The 14453-nt window shown below is 31.0% G+C and overlaps 2 protein-coding genes across 4 annotated transcripts in view; one reads left to right on the forward strand and one right to left on the reverse strand.

Moving 5' to 3' along the window:
* LOC145243417 (uncharacterized) overlaps window positions 1-10154 on the forward strand; it is a 136680-nt gene extending 126526 nt beyond the window's left edge. For both annotated transcript variants that reach the window (XM_080106279.1, XM_080106280.1), the window contains 4 exons: window positions 2360-2472; window positions 3525-3639; window positions 7505-7741; window positions 9765-10154. In XM_080106279.1, coding sequence (XP_079962405.1) covers window positions 2360-2472; window positions 3525-3639; window positions 7505-7741; window positions 9765-9844 — 545 coding nt within the window. In that variant the 3' untranslated portion in view covers window positions 9845-10154. The remainder of the gene's footprint in view (window positions 1-2359; window positions 2473-3524; window positions 3640-7504; window positions 7742-9764) is intronic.
* A 104-nt stretch (window positions 10155-10258) lies between these two features.
* The window catches only part of LOC145243419 (small ribosomal subunit protein eS8-like), a 52501-nt gene continuing 48306 nt past the window's right edge, over window positions 10259-14453 (reverse strand). For both annotated transcript variants that reach the window (XM_080106282.1, XM_080106283.1), the window contains 2 exons: window positions 10526-10655; window positions 10259-10422 (listed from right to left, as the gene is read on the reverse strand). In XM_080106282.1, coding sequence (XP_079962408.1) covers window positions 10313-10422; window positions 10526-10655 — 240 coding nt within the window. In that variant the 3' untranslated portion in view covers window positions 10259-10312. The remainder of the gene's footprint in view (window positions 10423-10525; window positions 10656-14453) is intronic.

Consider the following 14453-nt stretch of genomic DNA (forward strand, 5'->3'; position numbering starts at 1 on the left):
TCACAACTCATCAGTGCCGCTAGACTAACACCTCTCCCAAGCCGAGGATCGAACCTAGAACCGTCGTGATGACAGTCGGCAGTCCTACCCCCTGACTACGGAATCGGTGGCCGAAATTAAACTGTCCGAACGTCTATTTAAATAAACATCCGTCCGCTACTCGTAGAGGGCTCAAACGTTTGTTTGTAAACAAATCGCGAGCTTCGCATTATTTCAGCTAAATTAAGTAGCGAGTAAGATAATTTACGAGAGTGCTCTACCGAAGAGGGGAGTTTTATAAAATATATTTTAGTCATCGACATACAGACCTGTTTCGTTGTTTCACAACTCATCAGTGCCGCTAGACTAACACCTCTCCCAAGCCGAGGATCGAACCTAGAACCGTCGTGATGACAGTCGGCAGTCCTACCCCCTGACTACGGAATCGGTGGCCGAAATTAAACTGTCCGAACGTCTATTTAAATAAACATCCGTCCGCTACTCGTAGAGGGCTCAAACGTTTGTTTGTAAACAAATCGCGAGCTTCGCATTATTTCAGCTAAATTAAGTAGCGAGTAAGATAATTTACGAGAGTGCTCTACCGAAGAGGGGAGCTTTATAAAATATATTTTAGTCATCGACATACAGACATAAATATATATATATATATTATCCACATATCCATATATATATATATATATATATATATATATAATCCACATATCCATATATATATATATATATATATATATAATCCACATATCCATATATATATATATATATATATATTATCCACATATCCATATATATATATATATATATATATTATTCACATATCCATATATAAATATTATCCACTGACATGTGTTTCGCCGTCTATGGCTCATCAGAGTGGCTGAATCTAGCGAAATAACATCTACATAAAAAAAAAATCACGACCTCCAGCAGTGGTAGAGGTTTAGGCTTCTTTCCATGGGGTCCCAATTTCGAATCTCGCTAGATATAGCCACTCTGAGTCGTAGACGAAACATGTGTCAGTGGATAATTATATTTTAAAAACAATATATATGCTGCTCCCCATTTGGGGGTACCAAATTGGTCAAAGGGAAAATTATTCCCAACTCGCATTTAGGTAAAAATGCATTTGCGTATAAATAATTGAATTTATTCAATGAGTAGCGCAAACAAAAACAGCACACATATATATATATATATATGTATATATACACACACAAGAGTTGTTTCAGAAGTATTGCCTCCTATTTTTTTATTTTGCCCAAATTGATTAAAAAGGATTATAAATTGCATTTTTATGATGACAGAACTTATGCATTGCAGATATTGATGATATAAGACTCTAAGAAAGCAATTTCTTTCATGGACGTGTGTCAGAATGATGGTGGCTATGTAGAAAAATAAATTCTGGAGCACAAAAGGTCACTTGTCTTAATGGTACCACATCCATCTCTGTAGCTCTTCAACTTTTTTAGTAAAAAAAATAAATATGAGGCTTTATTTTTGGAATGACCTTTGTGTATGTGTGTACGCACACTAACTGTACCTATCTGGCATTGGCCAGCATGCAGTGATTAAAAAGTCAGTTTATTTTAATTTCTTTTTGGTCATAATTAAAAAAATGTTTGCATATTACCAGTTGTCCAGGTAAGGCTGCATAATTTTTAAAGATAAACTGTAGCAAAGTACATTGCCAGTAATGTGGTACAACTAAAAATTCCCTAGTCAGAATCAAAGTTTGATATGTCAGTTTAAAATGTAATTAGGGCCAACTTTTTTTTATTTCTTTAACTTTTTCAAGACAACTTATTTACTAGAAAATATTTTATGATTTGCAAGGTTTTGCAATTTATCATTGGGGGTGGGGGTAGATGTAGCAGTATTAAATATTAATTAAAAATAGTGGGAGCCATGGAAATTCCAGTTATATTCTCAAACTATATTACAGATAAATATATCTGGTTATGGAAATCTATTTCCAAAATCTTTATAGGAATTTCTGACATATTTTCATTCTATGACTGTTTGGCATGATTGCAGACCTCACAATATTTTTTACTATCTTTGGTCAGAACACACTTAATCTGAGCCTGAAAGTGTGTTTTAGTTAATTTCACCAACAGCGATATCAGATGAATTTTTTTAAAATGACATTTTACATTGAATCTTGGAATTTCCAATCTTTTAAAAAAAAAAAGGGGGTGGACGGTGATAACATACATTGCCTTAGTATATTATGATGTAGATAATTTTAATTATTATGATGTAGATAATTTTAAAATCATTTAACCTAACTGTAAGATTTAAGAACCAAAGTTATGTAAAAATTTCTTTTAATATGTCTTTACTTAATTGTTTATTGCAGCTCGGGTATCTGTGCCTGGAGAGAAACGTGAACGCATGGCAAGAGATTCGGCCAAACGAGAATCGATGGAAAGTACATTAGCTGCCACAGCTGCCAAATACGATAATTTATCAGTAAGAAAGATTTTATTAACTTCTGTAACCTGTTTCCGTCTTTTTTTTTTTCTTTATCACAAATTATCAACAATTACATGATTTTGTGAAAGGAGATTTGTATTGAAAACATGGAAGATAATTTGTATAATAAAAAGTAATTTGAATATTGTAAAAAAAAAAAAAAAAAATATTGAAGACACGACAGATAATTATTATCTTTGGACTTGAAAACAACCATGTTTTAATTTGCAACATTCCACATGTGGAAAGTTCATAAAAGTTCTGTTTGATTTTAGTCCTGGGAGTAAGGTGCTCCTTCTTCACGGTTATATTGTACTAGCAGGCTGCCCAGCGTTGCTCAATCATAAAATACAATTAAATATGATGTTTTAATTTATGCAGATTTCATATTTACTATAAAGCCAATACTCTATTGATTATTGTATCCAATATATAGTAGTAATTTCCAAAGTTAAAAAAAAAATAAAAATGATGCAAGTGCCATCAGCTAGAATCGAAACAAAAACAGCCTAACAACAGATGGATATCAAAACTTTGAAAAGTTAACTGACTTTACCAAATAAATGTATATTTGTGCATTTGTAGAAAGTACACGTTTAGTCGACTTACACCTTCCAAGTTAGCAGCTATTTTTACCAGCTCCAAACCATATCTAATTTGTTCCACGGTTCCAAATACCCTACATATCAAGTTTCAAATCTGTAGATCAAAAATTAAGAGTAGCTTGTTAGAGATTATTTCTCACACACAGACAAGGTCACAGCTTTATGTTAAGAATAAATAGGTTTAAAACACTTCATAAAGATAGTGTCAAGCTGGTCTAATGGTTATTGTACTTGACTCACTGTCTTTAGATTTTGGTTTCGATCTCAGCTTGAGTATTTTTTTTTTTTTTTACAAGAAGTGAACTGTTTAGAAAAAACATGATACTCACATGTGTATGTTTCAGTTTCTGTATGAATTGAAATATATTTGTGCATTTTATGACCAAACGTCTATTTATGTTTTTCTTTCTTTTTTTTTCCCCCCTTTTACTCATTTCATCTCAGTCAAAACCAAAGAAGACAAACAGGAAACGATTAAAATCTGACATGATCTCTGAAGAAACCGACTCGAATCTGTCAGCAGGAGGACATGCAGCACTTTCTCATCCTTTAATAGCAGGTCACTATTTTTCTATTCTTTTTCTTATTACAAAATTGTGAATTCTTCTGACATTTTTAAGAAAATAATTTGTGTGTGTGTATATATATTAGTCGCCTGGCAAGGCTACAGGGGAGACAACTGAAGCTGCCTGCCAGGATACTATATATATATATATATATATATATACACACAAATGTAGGCCAGTTTGGGAATATTCTATTGGTTTGAAAATATAAGTTCTTTATCAATTGTCATAAAATTTTAACCATAGAATAGTATTAAAATATCTGAAAAGCCTGCAAATTTTCATGTAGTTTCATCTCATAGAATCAAAGGTATGACCATTTCAATATTCAATTTGGCTACAAGTGTGTGTGTGTGTATATAGTCTTGGAAATTTTTAACCTTTAAAACTAGACAAAAAAAAACATATTTTTATCATTCGTTAGAAAACTATTTAATCAGTAAGTCATTCAATCACCTGCAATCACTGCATCAACTTGCTCTCTTGAATTCACTATAGTACCAGTAATAATTTATTTTGTAAGGGATCATCAGTTGTTTACCATGAAACACTGTTTCATATATATATATATATATATATATATATATATATATAGTGTGTGTGTGTGTGTGTGTGTCATTAAGTTTAATAAAGTATGTTGAGAAACACTTTAGCTAGAGTATTTATTTTTTGGATAGGAAACACAAATAGAGTTGAAAGATAGTATATATATATATATATAACTTTTTTGGCAAGTTTATAAGTTCCAAATCTCAGTGACTATTCATCAGAATTTAACAAATGAAGGTTCGTTGGAAAGCTAATGACGTGAATTTTGTAGTGGGCTATGTATGGGACATTTATCCTTTTAAAGTCACACGTTAAGGGGATCATCCATCATCTGGAGCCTATTTTTGGCACTTTTTTTTTTTACAGCCATAAAATGTTTCAATCATAGTCATTTGTTTTGCTAGTTTTGCATATGAATTACAAAATATCTAATATTTCCCCAAAACTTTTGGCCTTGATAGAGGGGAGACTAAAACTTGCTGCTATGGTTTCAAATGATCTGAAATAACAGCAAACAGAAACTTGATTCCAAATATTTCCTATATGTTATATCCCCCCTCTTTTGGACATAGGGTACGATTATGAATATCTCCTTATACACTTTATGTATGAAAATCAAAGACGGGTGATATCGCAGGAGAAATATTTGGAATCAAGTCTCCCATTTCAAATCATTTGAAACCATAGCAAGTTTTAGTCTCCCTTCATCAAGCCCAGAGGTTTTGGAGGGCAGGGGGAATCACATGAAAAAAATATATATATATGCATTCATGTGATTTTTTTTTTTTTTTTTTACAATTGTTCAACATGTTGATTGTTCTTTAGTGTAAATATCGGGATCTGAGGTAATTGTGATTACAGAACTAAATGTATAAAATCCTACAGCTTCTTTCTAGAAACATTAAACAAACATTGCGTTGTTAGAGTTCACTAACAAATGGAAATCTTTGATACAAAAGGTACTTCACATTAATAAACTAAAGTCTTTTCTTTTTTTTCATAAGTTAAATTATAAATAAATCAATTGCACGTTTTTGAAGTGAATTTCCACAATATTTATTTTAATTGAAAGTTCAAAAACCTGAGAAAAATACATAGCTTATTCAGAAAACTTTTTCATCAACATTTTTTTCTGGAGATTTTCATTTCAATACCATTACTTTTTAAGAAAAGTTTTCATTTTCAAAATTAATCAGAATCTATAAATGAAAGTGTAATATTTTTTCGGCACTTTTACACTATCAGATCGAAATTGCAATACTGAATTGTACATGAAAATAATGGTATCTACGTATTCTTTGCATTTTTAAGATGATTACATCCAAAAAATTATGGAAATCGATTAGTTATTAAAGAAAATAGAATTTGAAGAAAACAATCGTATTTGCTTATTTAAAGGAGAGTTCAAACGGGAGATAATTTCCTCCTGATAATTCTTGGAAAATGCAGGAAAAATTTTTTGAATTTTCCAAATGGGCCTGAGAAAATTGAATCCGTGCGATATTTATTATTTTTGAATTCCTGTATGCCCATGGACTTTTGACAGGTTCGCAAATATGTTCCTGTTACAGGACGGATTTAACTGGATGTTAGAGTTGCTTCTCTTTTTTGTTTTCATTTCGATTTAGTTTATAACTAGCATGGATGCCCGGCATTTCCCGGGTGTTTGGAGATGCGTTGAGCACAAAAAGAAAAAAAGTGGTGTGTGTGTGTGTGTGTGTGTGTGTGTGTGTGTGTATGTGTATATATATATATATGTATGTGTATATATATATATATGTATGTGTATATATATATATATGTATGTGTATATATATATATATGTATGTGTATATATATATATATATGTATGTGTATATATATATATATATGTATGTGTATATATATATATATATGTATGTGTATATATATATATATATGTATGTGTATATATATATATATATGTATGTGTATATATATATATATATGTATGTGTATATATATATATATATGTATGTGTATATATATATATATATGTATGTGTATATATATATATATATGTATGTGTATATATATATATATATGTATGTGTATATATATATATATATGTATGTGTATATATATATATATATGTATGTGTATATATATATATATATGTATGTGTATATATATATATATATGTATGTGTATATATATATATATATGTATGTGTATATATATATATATATGTATGTGTATATATATATATATATGTATGTGTATATATATGTATGTGTATATATATGTATGTGTATATATATGTATATGTATGTGTATATATATATATATGTATGTGTATAAACAAGGTGGCCGCAATTTTCCATCTAACACGATTAAAGTTTTTTTTTTTTTTTTTTTGATAGTTCAGTAATATTCAGGTAATTCCGACTGCATAATTTGGAAGCTTTGTAATTTATTAGAATTGACAAAAAAAAATCAGTAGAAACCAGTTTTTATCTGAAAACTCCATTTATCGACTACAAAATTTCGTTCTGATAGTGTAGAGGCACCTTTTCAGATGTTAAACAAAAAAAAACATGGTCTTCATTCTGATAAACTATCTTTGCAAATCAGTTATGTAATTCCATTTTATATAAAAAAATTTTTTTTTTTTTTTTAAATCTTTGTAAAACAAAAATTTGCTATCTGTTTGTTTTTTCTTTTTTTACGGTTGAATCAATTGGGGGGGCGGGGAAAGTCTGCTTGGTGCAACTACACTACAATCGAAATTCAAAAAATGAAAGATTGATTTAAAAAACAAAAATGAATAATGATATATGACTTTTTGTGCGAACTAAAAGCAATATTTACTTAAAATGTCAAAAGTACTTAAATATTACATTATTAAAAAAAACACAAGTTTTCGATCTTTATTATAAAAAAAACGATATAACAAGGGAAGTAACTCATTTATGATTGTTCATGCACAATTTATTAAAAAATTGGCAATACACACTATTTACCCCTCATTCGAACTCTCTAGTGTGTATGTGTGTGTGTGTGTGTATATATATATTTTTTTTTTTTTAGTGAAACATTTTATTTTTGCTAATTTTGTCAAAAAATGTTTTCTTTAATAATTTTTTCTACCTTATTGTTTTTCATAATTTTTGGATATGTTCATTACTGCGACATGACAATTATGTGGTTTGCCTTAAAATTCAATATTATATTCCTCAATCTAGATGACTTATTCGAGAAATGTTAGTGTTCATAAATGCCTGATCTGTAGTTATGAGATTTGTTACTAAAGAACTTTTTTTTAAAAATTGGATTTTGCTCTGTATTTAGGAACACCAGTTGCATCGACTAGCAATTCTTCTATGATAGGGACAAATGGAAACAGCCCCGTCGCATCAGGGGATGGTGCATTGGTCATTGATACATCTCCTGTGGCTGGAACCTCCACAGGAGGAGGAGGAGGACCATCTCTCTCTTCTACACCAGGAACAAGCAGCAACGGTACTGGCAGCGGAGTGCTTGCTCAAAATAGATTATTAAATCAGTCATTAAGTTGCCCATCAAAACGTGAGTAACATTTGCTATATTTGTGTTTTATGATTTATTTTACTTCCAAGTTCTCAAAAATGACAGGGATCCTTCTAGGGCTAACATGAGGTACATAGAGATTTGAATATTCCTGCTAGTTCTAAAAACATTAATTTTCCTCTCCCCAGTTGACCAGTAATTATGTTATAGTATATCTTTCTTGTCTCTTGATCTTACCAGACTCCAAAAGAGTTCATCTAGTCTGTTGATGTATCCAGCTTAGTGCTGTTATTATAAGCACTTGGGAGGCGTTCCTCATGTAAGCAAGTTCTAGAGTAGCTCAAATATGATGTTATTTCAAATATTTAGCCAGGTAGTCCTGATAAGCTTCTGTACAAAGAGACCTCAAGGACAGTATCTATTAGGCATTCAAGTTCTTTTTAAAAAAATGCAATTGTTTTTTAATTTCATCTGAAAGGAGGAAAAATAAAATAGCTGTTAGACTTGGCACCATTTGCATTTCTATGTCCGTTGAGGAAGCAACAAAAACAAAATTTCACCATTTACCAATAACATCCAGTGTGAATGCACCAGAAGACGGTCAGAGGTTACATCGATGAAAACATGAAAGATAAGAACAATAGTCCAAGCAATCTAAATACATTTTTGAACTAAACTGCTTTTGCTTGGATTTAGTAAATATTGTTGGTTACAAACTTCCGCGCAATAGTTTTAGGGATGTACTGTTAACCCAAGTACTTATGTTCCAGTTTGAACAATGGTGATATATTAGTGTACATTTAGATTGTGTCCATTATAAATACAACAGATAAGGGATACAATCATGGAATTTCTACTGTTCTCGCTAGTAAATTTACAATTGGTTTTAAAAGTATTTTAGTAAGAATCCATTTACATTCTAATGTTAATTATCGCTAGTTAAAAAGGGACCTGTGGTAGTAGCCACTTATGTGATCACTTAAATTGGAAATTTTTAAGTTAGATATGCCAACCTCTTATATTTTATTTTAATATTGAAAGTAAGTACAAAAACTATTGGAGGAAATATTAAAATTCCTTTTAGCAGATTATATTCTGGTAGTTATGTTTTTCAGTTTGTTTAGTCAGCGTTAAGTTTTATTAAATCATTAAAGTATCAGTTATGGTCCGAGCTATTTGACTTGTATTGTACGCAATGAAGTCATGCATCTTATAATGAACTTGTCACGATTGAAATTCCAAATCTTATGAACTACATACAATACGTCAAGGAAACTAAATTGTTTGGGACTATTAAAATAATTGATAATATTGGTCACATAAGTAATTTTGGATAACAGATTTTCGGTGTACTAAAATGGAATGATTAAACCTGTCATTTTATGAAATTTGATCTCTAGAAATAAAATCATCATTTCTTTTAATCTGAGTGAGGATATGATAAACATAATTAAGGTTTTTCTGCTTCATGCAAATTACTAGTATGTTAAATGTTTCAATTTCTTTGCATACTTATATAAAAAAGGTACCCAAATTTCTGATCTAAGAATCACTTCAAAATACTAAATTTACTTTGCAAAGTTAACGATTAACAGCTCAACTGTTCAGCTGCAACAAAGTTAATTTATTTTGCCAGCATATCAACTGTTTGCTTTTTCTTTTTTGGATGAGTAAGTTATATTGTTTTGCTTTTGTTATCCACCTCCAACTTAGTTTCTTTTAAAATTTCTAGGATGTTTTCAGGATCAAGTTTGTGAAAGATGCCTTTTAGATTGTCTTGATATTTTTGTTTGAGTTTGCTTAAGCAGAAAGAACTATATTGACTAGATATAACAGAAATCACATGGAAAATGTGTCTGAACTGTCTAATCTCTATATCTAGATAGCTGTTAAAAGGGGGCATTTGGAGATTTAGCTGAATGTCAGGTGTATTTACATCATATTTTAGTCCAGTTATTCTCTAGACGATTTGTAGGTTTATCCAAGTTTCAGAATTTGTCATTTTATGCATGAAGTATAAAATTATTTGAATTTTTTTTTTTTTTTTTACTTTTAATTCTAGCCAAGAAACCCAAGAAAGGATTTGCTACAGCCAAACAACGCCTTGGAAAAATATTAAAAATTCACAAGATGCGGTTCTAAAAGGATTAAAAAAAAAAAAAAAAAAAAAATGGCTGCTTTTACAGAGATATTTTTCATATGGACATGTTTTTAATTTGTCATTGTTAGCATTGAATGAATGTTGAGCAGTTGATCTCATTTTTCTTTTCATGTCTGGTGTGTGAATGAGTTTTAGTGTACATTGAACAGTCCTTTCAGATCTCTTCTCAGTCTGAACATCATCATTCATATCGAACTGCATAATCACAAAAAAAAAAAAAAAAAAGTCGCAGAAGCTTCTTTAGAATCTTCCAGTCATAAATGACTGAACATTAAATTATTGTACCTATCATATTTTTCGTTGTTTTTTTTTTTGTCTGAACTTTTTTTTTTTTTTTTTTCCAGCAGATTAATAGACACTAATAATGCATTAAAAAGAAAAACACAAAAGAAAAATAGACTTTAATAAGTTTATTTGTGAATGGTCATCAGAACAGATTAGCAGGGCATTTATTTGCCTTTCTTGGCCTTTATTTTTCTCATATAGAATTCAAGTTCTTTGCCTTCAAGCACAATGCCATCTGACTTTCCAATCTGACCAGGCCGAGATGTGATTTTGGCTGGAATAACAAGAAAATTTTTAATAAAATAAATATTTCAATAAATAAAAAAAAAAAAAAAAAAAAAAAAAAAGGCAAATAAGAGTATAAAGCAATTACTCACCAAGAAGTCTTCCAGTCATAAATTCTTCCAGCAAAGTTGATTCTACTTTTGCAGTCTTCTTTCGGCGGATGTATTTTTTCTGGTTCTTTCTAGATCGAACTTTGTTGAGGACAGCTTCCTCTTGTTCAGTCTTTCAAGGAGTAAAAAAAATAATAAGTCAATCAGGTAAAGTCTTGTGAATGAGAAACAAACAAAAAAATAGAAGAAAAAGCAGTCAGTGTAACTATGACATGCTGTCACCATGATAATACATTCCAGCAAAATCAATTTCATCATTCTGCTTTTGTTTTTTAAAAATTGCAATATTTGGTTTCAATTTTATTAAAAAAAAAAAAAAAAAAAAAAAAAAATCTCTCAAATTGATTTAACATTATAAGCTGAATAAAAACTTCCTATCACTGAAATGGAAAAGAGTTAAAGCTAATGTCTTTAAAAAGTTTGCTTTATGTTTCTTATTCAACAAGGCACTTCTACAAATAATGTGGTTGTTTAAGTTATCAGATAGAAAATGACAACATTTCATTTTTCAGGCGAAAGATGGCTAAGGGTTAATCATCATTTAACTCAACAACCAAACTTATTCTTCTGGAAACAATTTTAAATAAAGTTATTTCAACCAACTAATTAAAAAACAAATGTGAAAAGTGAAAAAAGCCTTTTAAAGTAGATCTTCCCACCTAGACGTGTTTAAATTATAGTGGGGGGGGGGGGGATTAGCTATGAAAAATAATTTTAATTTTTCCTTTTAGTTAATAGAAATTCACTAAATTGATATAAAATAACGCTGGGGTTATTAGTTAGATTAGGATCCACAGAGTGATTGAGGTATTTTGGTAAATGTTGCCAGTCAAGAGTAAGACTTCAAAGTCTCATCTGTTACATAGTCAAAAAGACCCTGTACCCTCCCCCTCCCAATTTCTTGTAGGGCCTTGTGCCTAATTTTGTTGAATTGAATTTTTTGTACGTTTTTTATGTTCAATTTTTTCTTTCTCAATAAAATATATAAACAAGATCAAAGTGTAGTATCTGTTCTTCAGATGCTGCACTTCCATTTCGTGTTCTTTCAGCGGAGGAGAAATCCTTCACGATTGAGACAATTTTTATTTTTGTACCTTTTCTCCACGTTAAAAAACGACCCTGGTGTCTAACTGTCCCGTGGGGAGGCATAGTAAATAGGTACAAACATTTGAACTTAATTCTACAAATACAGCAGTTTGTTATCAGTAAAAATTTTGGACAGCAAAATTTTTCAGCCGAAAGATGGGTATGGGTTGATCATTTAATCAAACAACCAAATATGAGGTTTACAAAAAAAAAAAAAAAAAAAAAAAATCCTTTGAAGTCAATTTACAATCATCATATATAATTAAAAAGTAATGAATACCTGAAATAATTTTATCCAAAAAGTAATATTTTTTTTTTTTAACACCAATGTAACTATGTCTATAGAAATGCAGCCTTCTGAATTGAGATTCTCATTTATAAAACTGGTTACAAACACTAAACTTGACTGTCGTGCTTAGTGGCAAATACGGCACAATCACGCTGACCCACCTGTTCTCGCCAGATCACCAACATTGAGCCTGGCCAGTACCAGATGGGTGACCATTTGGGAAGGCTAGGCGCTGTATGTACATTCTGGGAAGCTAGGGCGTGGGGCCAGCACCCTCACCTTGTTAAAAAAGAACTCCTCACTACAAAAGCATCTACAAAAGTTGTAGATGGCCTATGTCCATCCAGGGGCTCAAGGGCTATGGATGACTTAGTGGCAAGAAGAAAGGTATTTCTAAAGCATTAATTATTTTTTTAAAAGCTGCAAAATTTCTACACAAAGTGGTTGTTTTAAGTTATCAGATAGAAATTGACAACATTTTATTTTTCAGGCGAAAGATGGCTATGGGTTAATCATCACATAACTAAACAACCAAACTATAGCGATTTTGGGGGGGGGGGGTAAAAGCCAGAAAACATCCCCTCCCCCACAAGCCGAGGAGGGGATCAAATTCATTATTTATTTGAGTCTAAACTTTCAATAGATTTGTGTAAGAACAAATTTAGTCTTTTGAAGTTAAAAAAAAATTTGTTAGCAGTCAGTGTAACTATGACTTGCTGTCACTATGATAATACATTCCAGCCAATCAATTTCATCATTCTGCTTTTTTTTTTTTTTCCTTCCTAATTTATAATCATATTATCTAATGAAATTAATTGCTTTGGATTTAAGGATTCCTGCAAATTCCTGACTCCCATCATATAATCTTGCAAGATTTAATAAAAGAAAAAAAAAAATTACAAAAAGGGAAAGTTACTTTGAAATAACATTTCATGGCATGATGACGAAATGCTTTTAAGAAAATAAGAGGGTCTAAACAATCGCAGTAAATGCATGTTCTGACACACAAAAGTAGAGTGTGAGCCACCTGACATTAAACTAAGATTCTGACAGGAGACAGCTATTATATGGATGCAACACAATGGAGGGTTTAAATATCTGCACTGAACAATGTCAAAAATTGAATATCAAATGCAGCAACATATCCTGGGAACATATACCAGAAAAAGGGGGGGGGGATCTGACTGATATGGGACAAGAGAAAGAAGCAACCTCAGAAGCCAGTGTCTCCAATGATGCTTGGTTAAAAAGAGCCAAGATGGAAAAAGATAATGAAATACCAATGTCTTACAAATGTTAGGAAGATCTATCAAAGGGATGGTTGGAATATATAATATAGAGGGTGAATGTTTGGCATCCAGTAGGATGCCCCATCCCCAACTTAAACAGAAAATTGAGTTAAATAAAAAAAAAAGCTTTTGATTGAGATGAACCTTATATATACTAGTATTATCGATCTTACTAATCACCATGCCTTTTAATGTCATCCAAAAGGAAACATCACAAATATTGCCCCAGTGAGTCACTGGTGGTCTAGTTGATAATGCTTGTATGAAGAGTATTATGAAGATTTTAGTTAAAAGGTTAAAACCCATTCTCAATTTGGGAAATGACAGTTGTGTTGCAAACATTAGTTTAAATAAGTCGAGACTTTGCCCGAACACAATAACATAAATGGTCATTACAGTTATCAGATGGAAATCGACAACATTCTATTTTTCAGGCGAAAGATGGCTATGGGTAAATCATCATTTAACTGAACAACCAAACACTTGAGATATATGATGTGTGTGTGTGTGTGTGTGTGTGGGGGGGGGGGGGATCAATCAATTCACCCCCCCCACCCCGATAATGTTCCTATTTACCCCCCCCCCTTTTTAAAGAGATTAAAGTATGTGATCATTATTAATGTGGTTTAGTGAGTCTGGATCTAATAGTTATTTGTATTACAAATTTAACAAAAAGTTGTTTTTTAATTCTCTAAAAATTGTTAGCAGTCAGTGTAACTATGACTTGCTGTCACTTTGATGTTCCAGCCAATCAATTTCATCATTCTGCTTTCATGTTATTTTCAAATACATGCCATGAAAGAATGCTATTTGATTTATTGGCTTTAAATAATCGAGATAAATGGTCTGTGATTGGAGGTGAATTTATATACTAAAATTCACCATTTTGCTTGTCACCATGCACACTAGGTGATATCGCAAGGCAAAAAGATTTGTGGGAGAAGAGAAAAGGTTAAAAAAAAAAACATACTGCCACAAAAGGTGGTTTAGCATAGCATTTTAGTCTGCTCGATAAGTTGGCAATTAATGTTAACTGAACAAAAATATTAATGGTTACAGAAAGAAATTGACCAACATGAACATTTTAGGTAAAAAGCTTTAGATTTAAATTTATTTAATATGCAATCTCAATTTATAAAAACAAGACTTAAAGTTGTAAACACTAGTTTAAATAGTTAACGACATTTGGAAGACCTACATCGTAAATTTTAAAGGATCATCAATAAAGTGGTTGTTCAAGTTATCA

This window comes from Euprymna scolopes, chromosome 22, assembly GCF_053919585.1.
Source record: "Euprymna scolopes isolate OS-2025 chromosome 22, ASM5391958v1, whole genome shotgun sequence".
Classification (NCBI taxonomy): Eukaryota; Metazoa; Mollusca; class Cephalopoda; order Sepiida; family Sepiolidae; genus Euprymna; species Euprymna scolopes.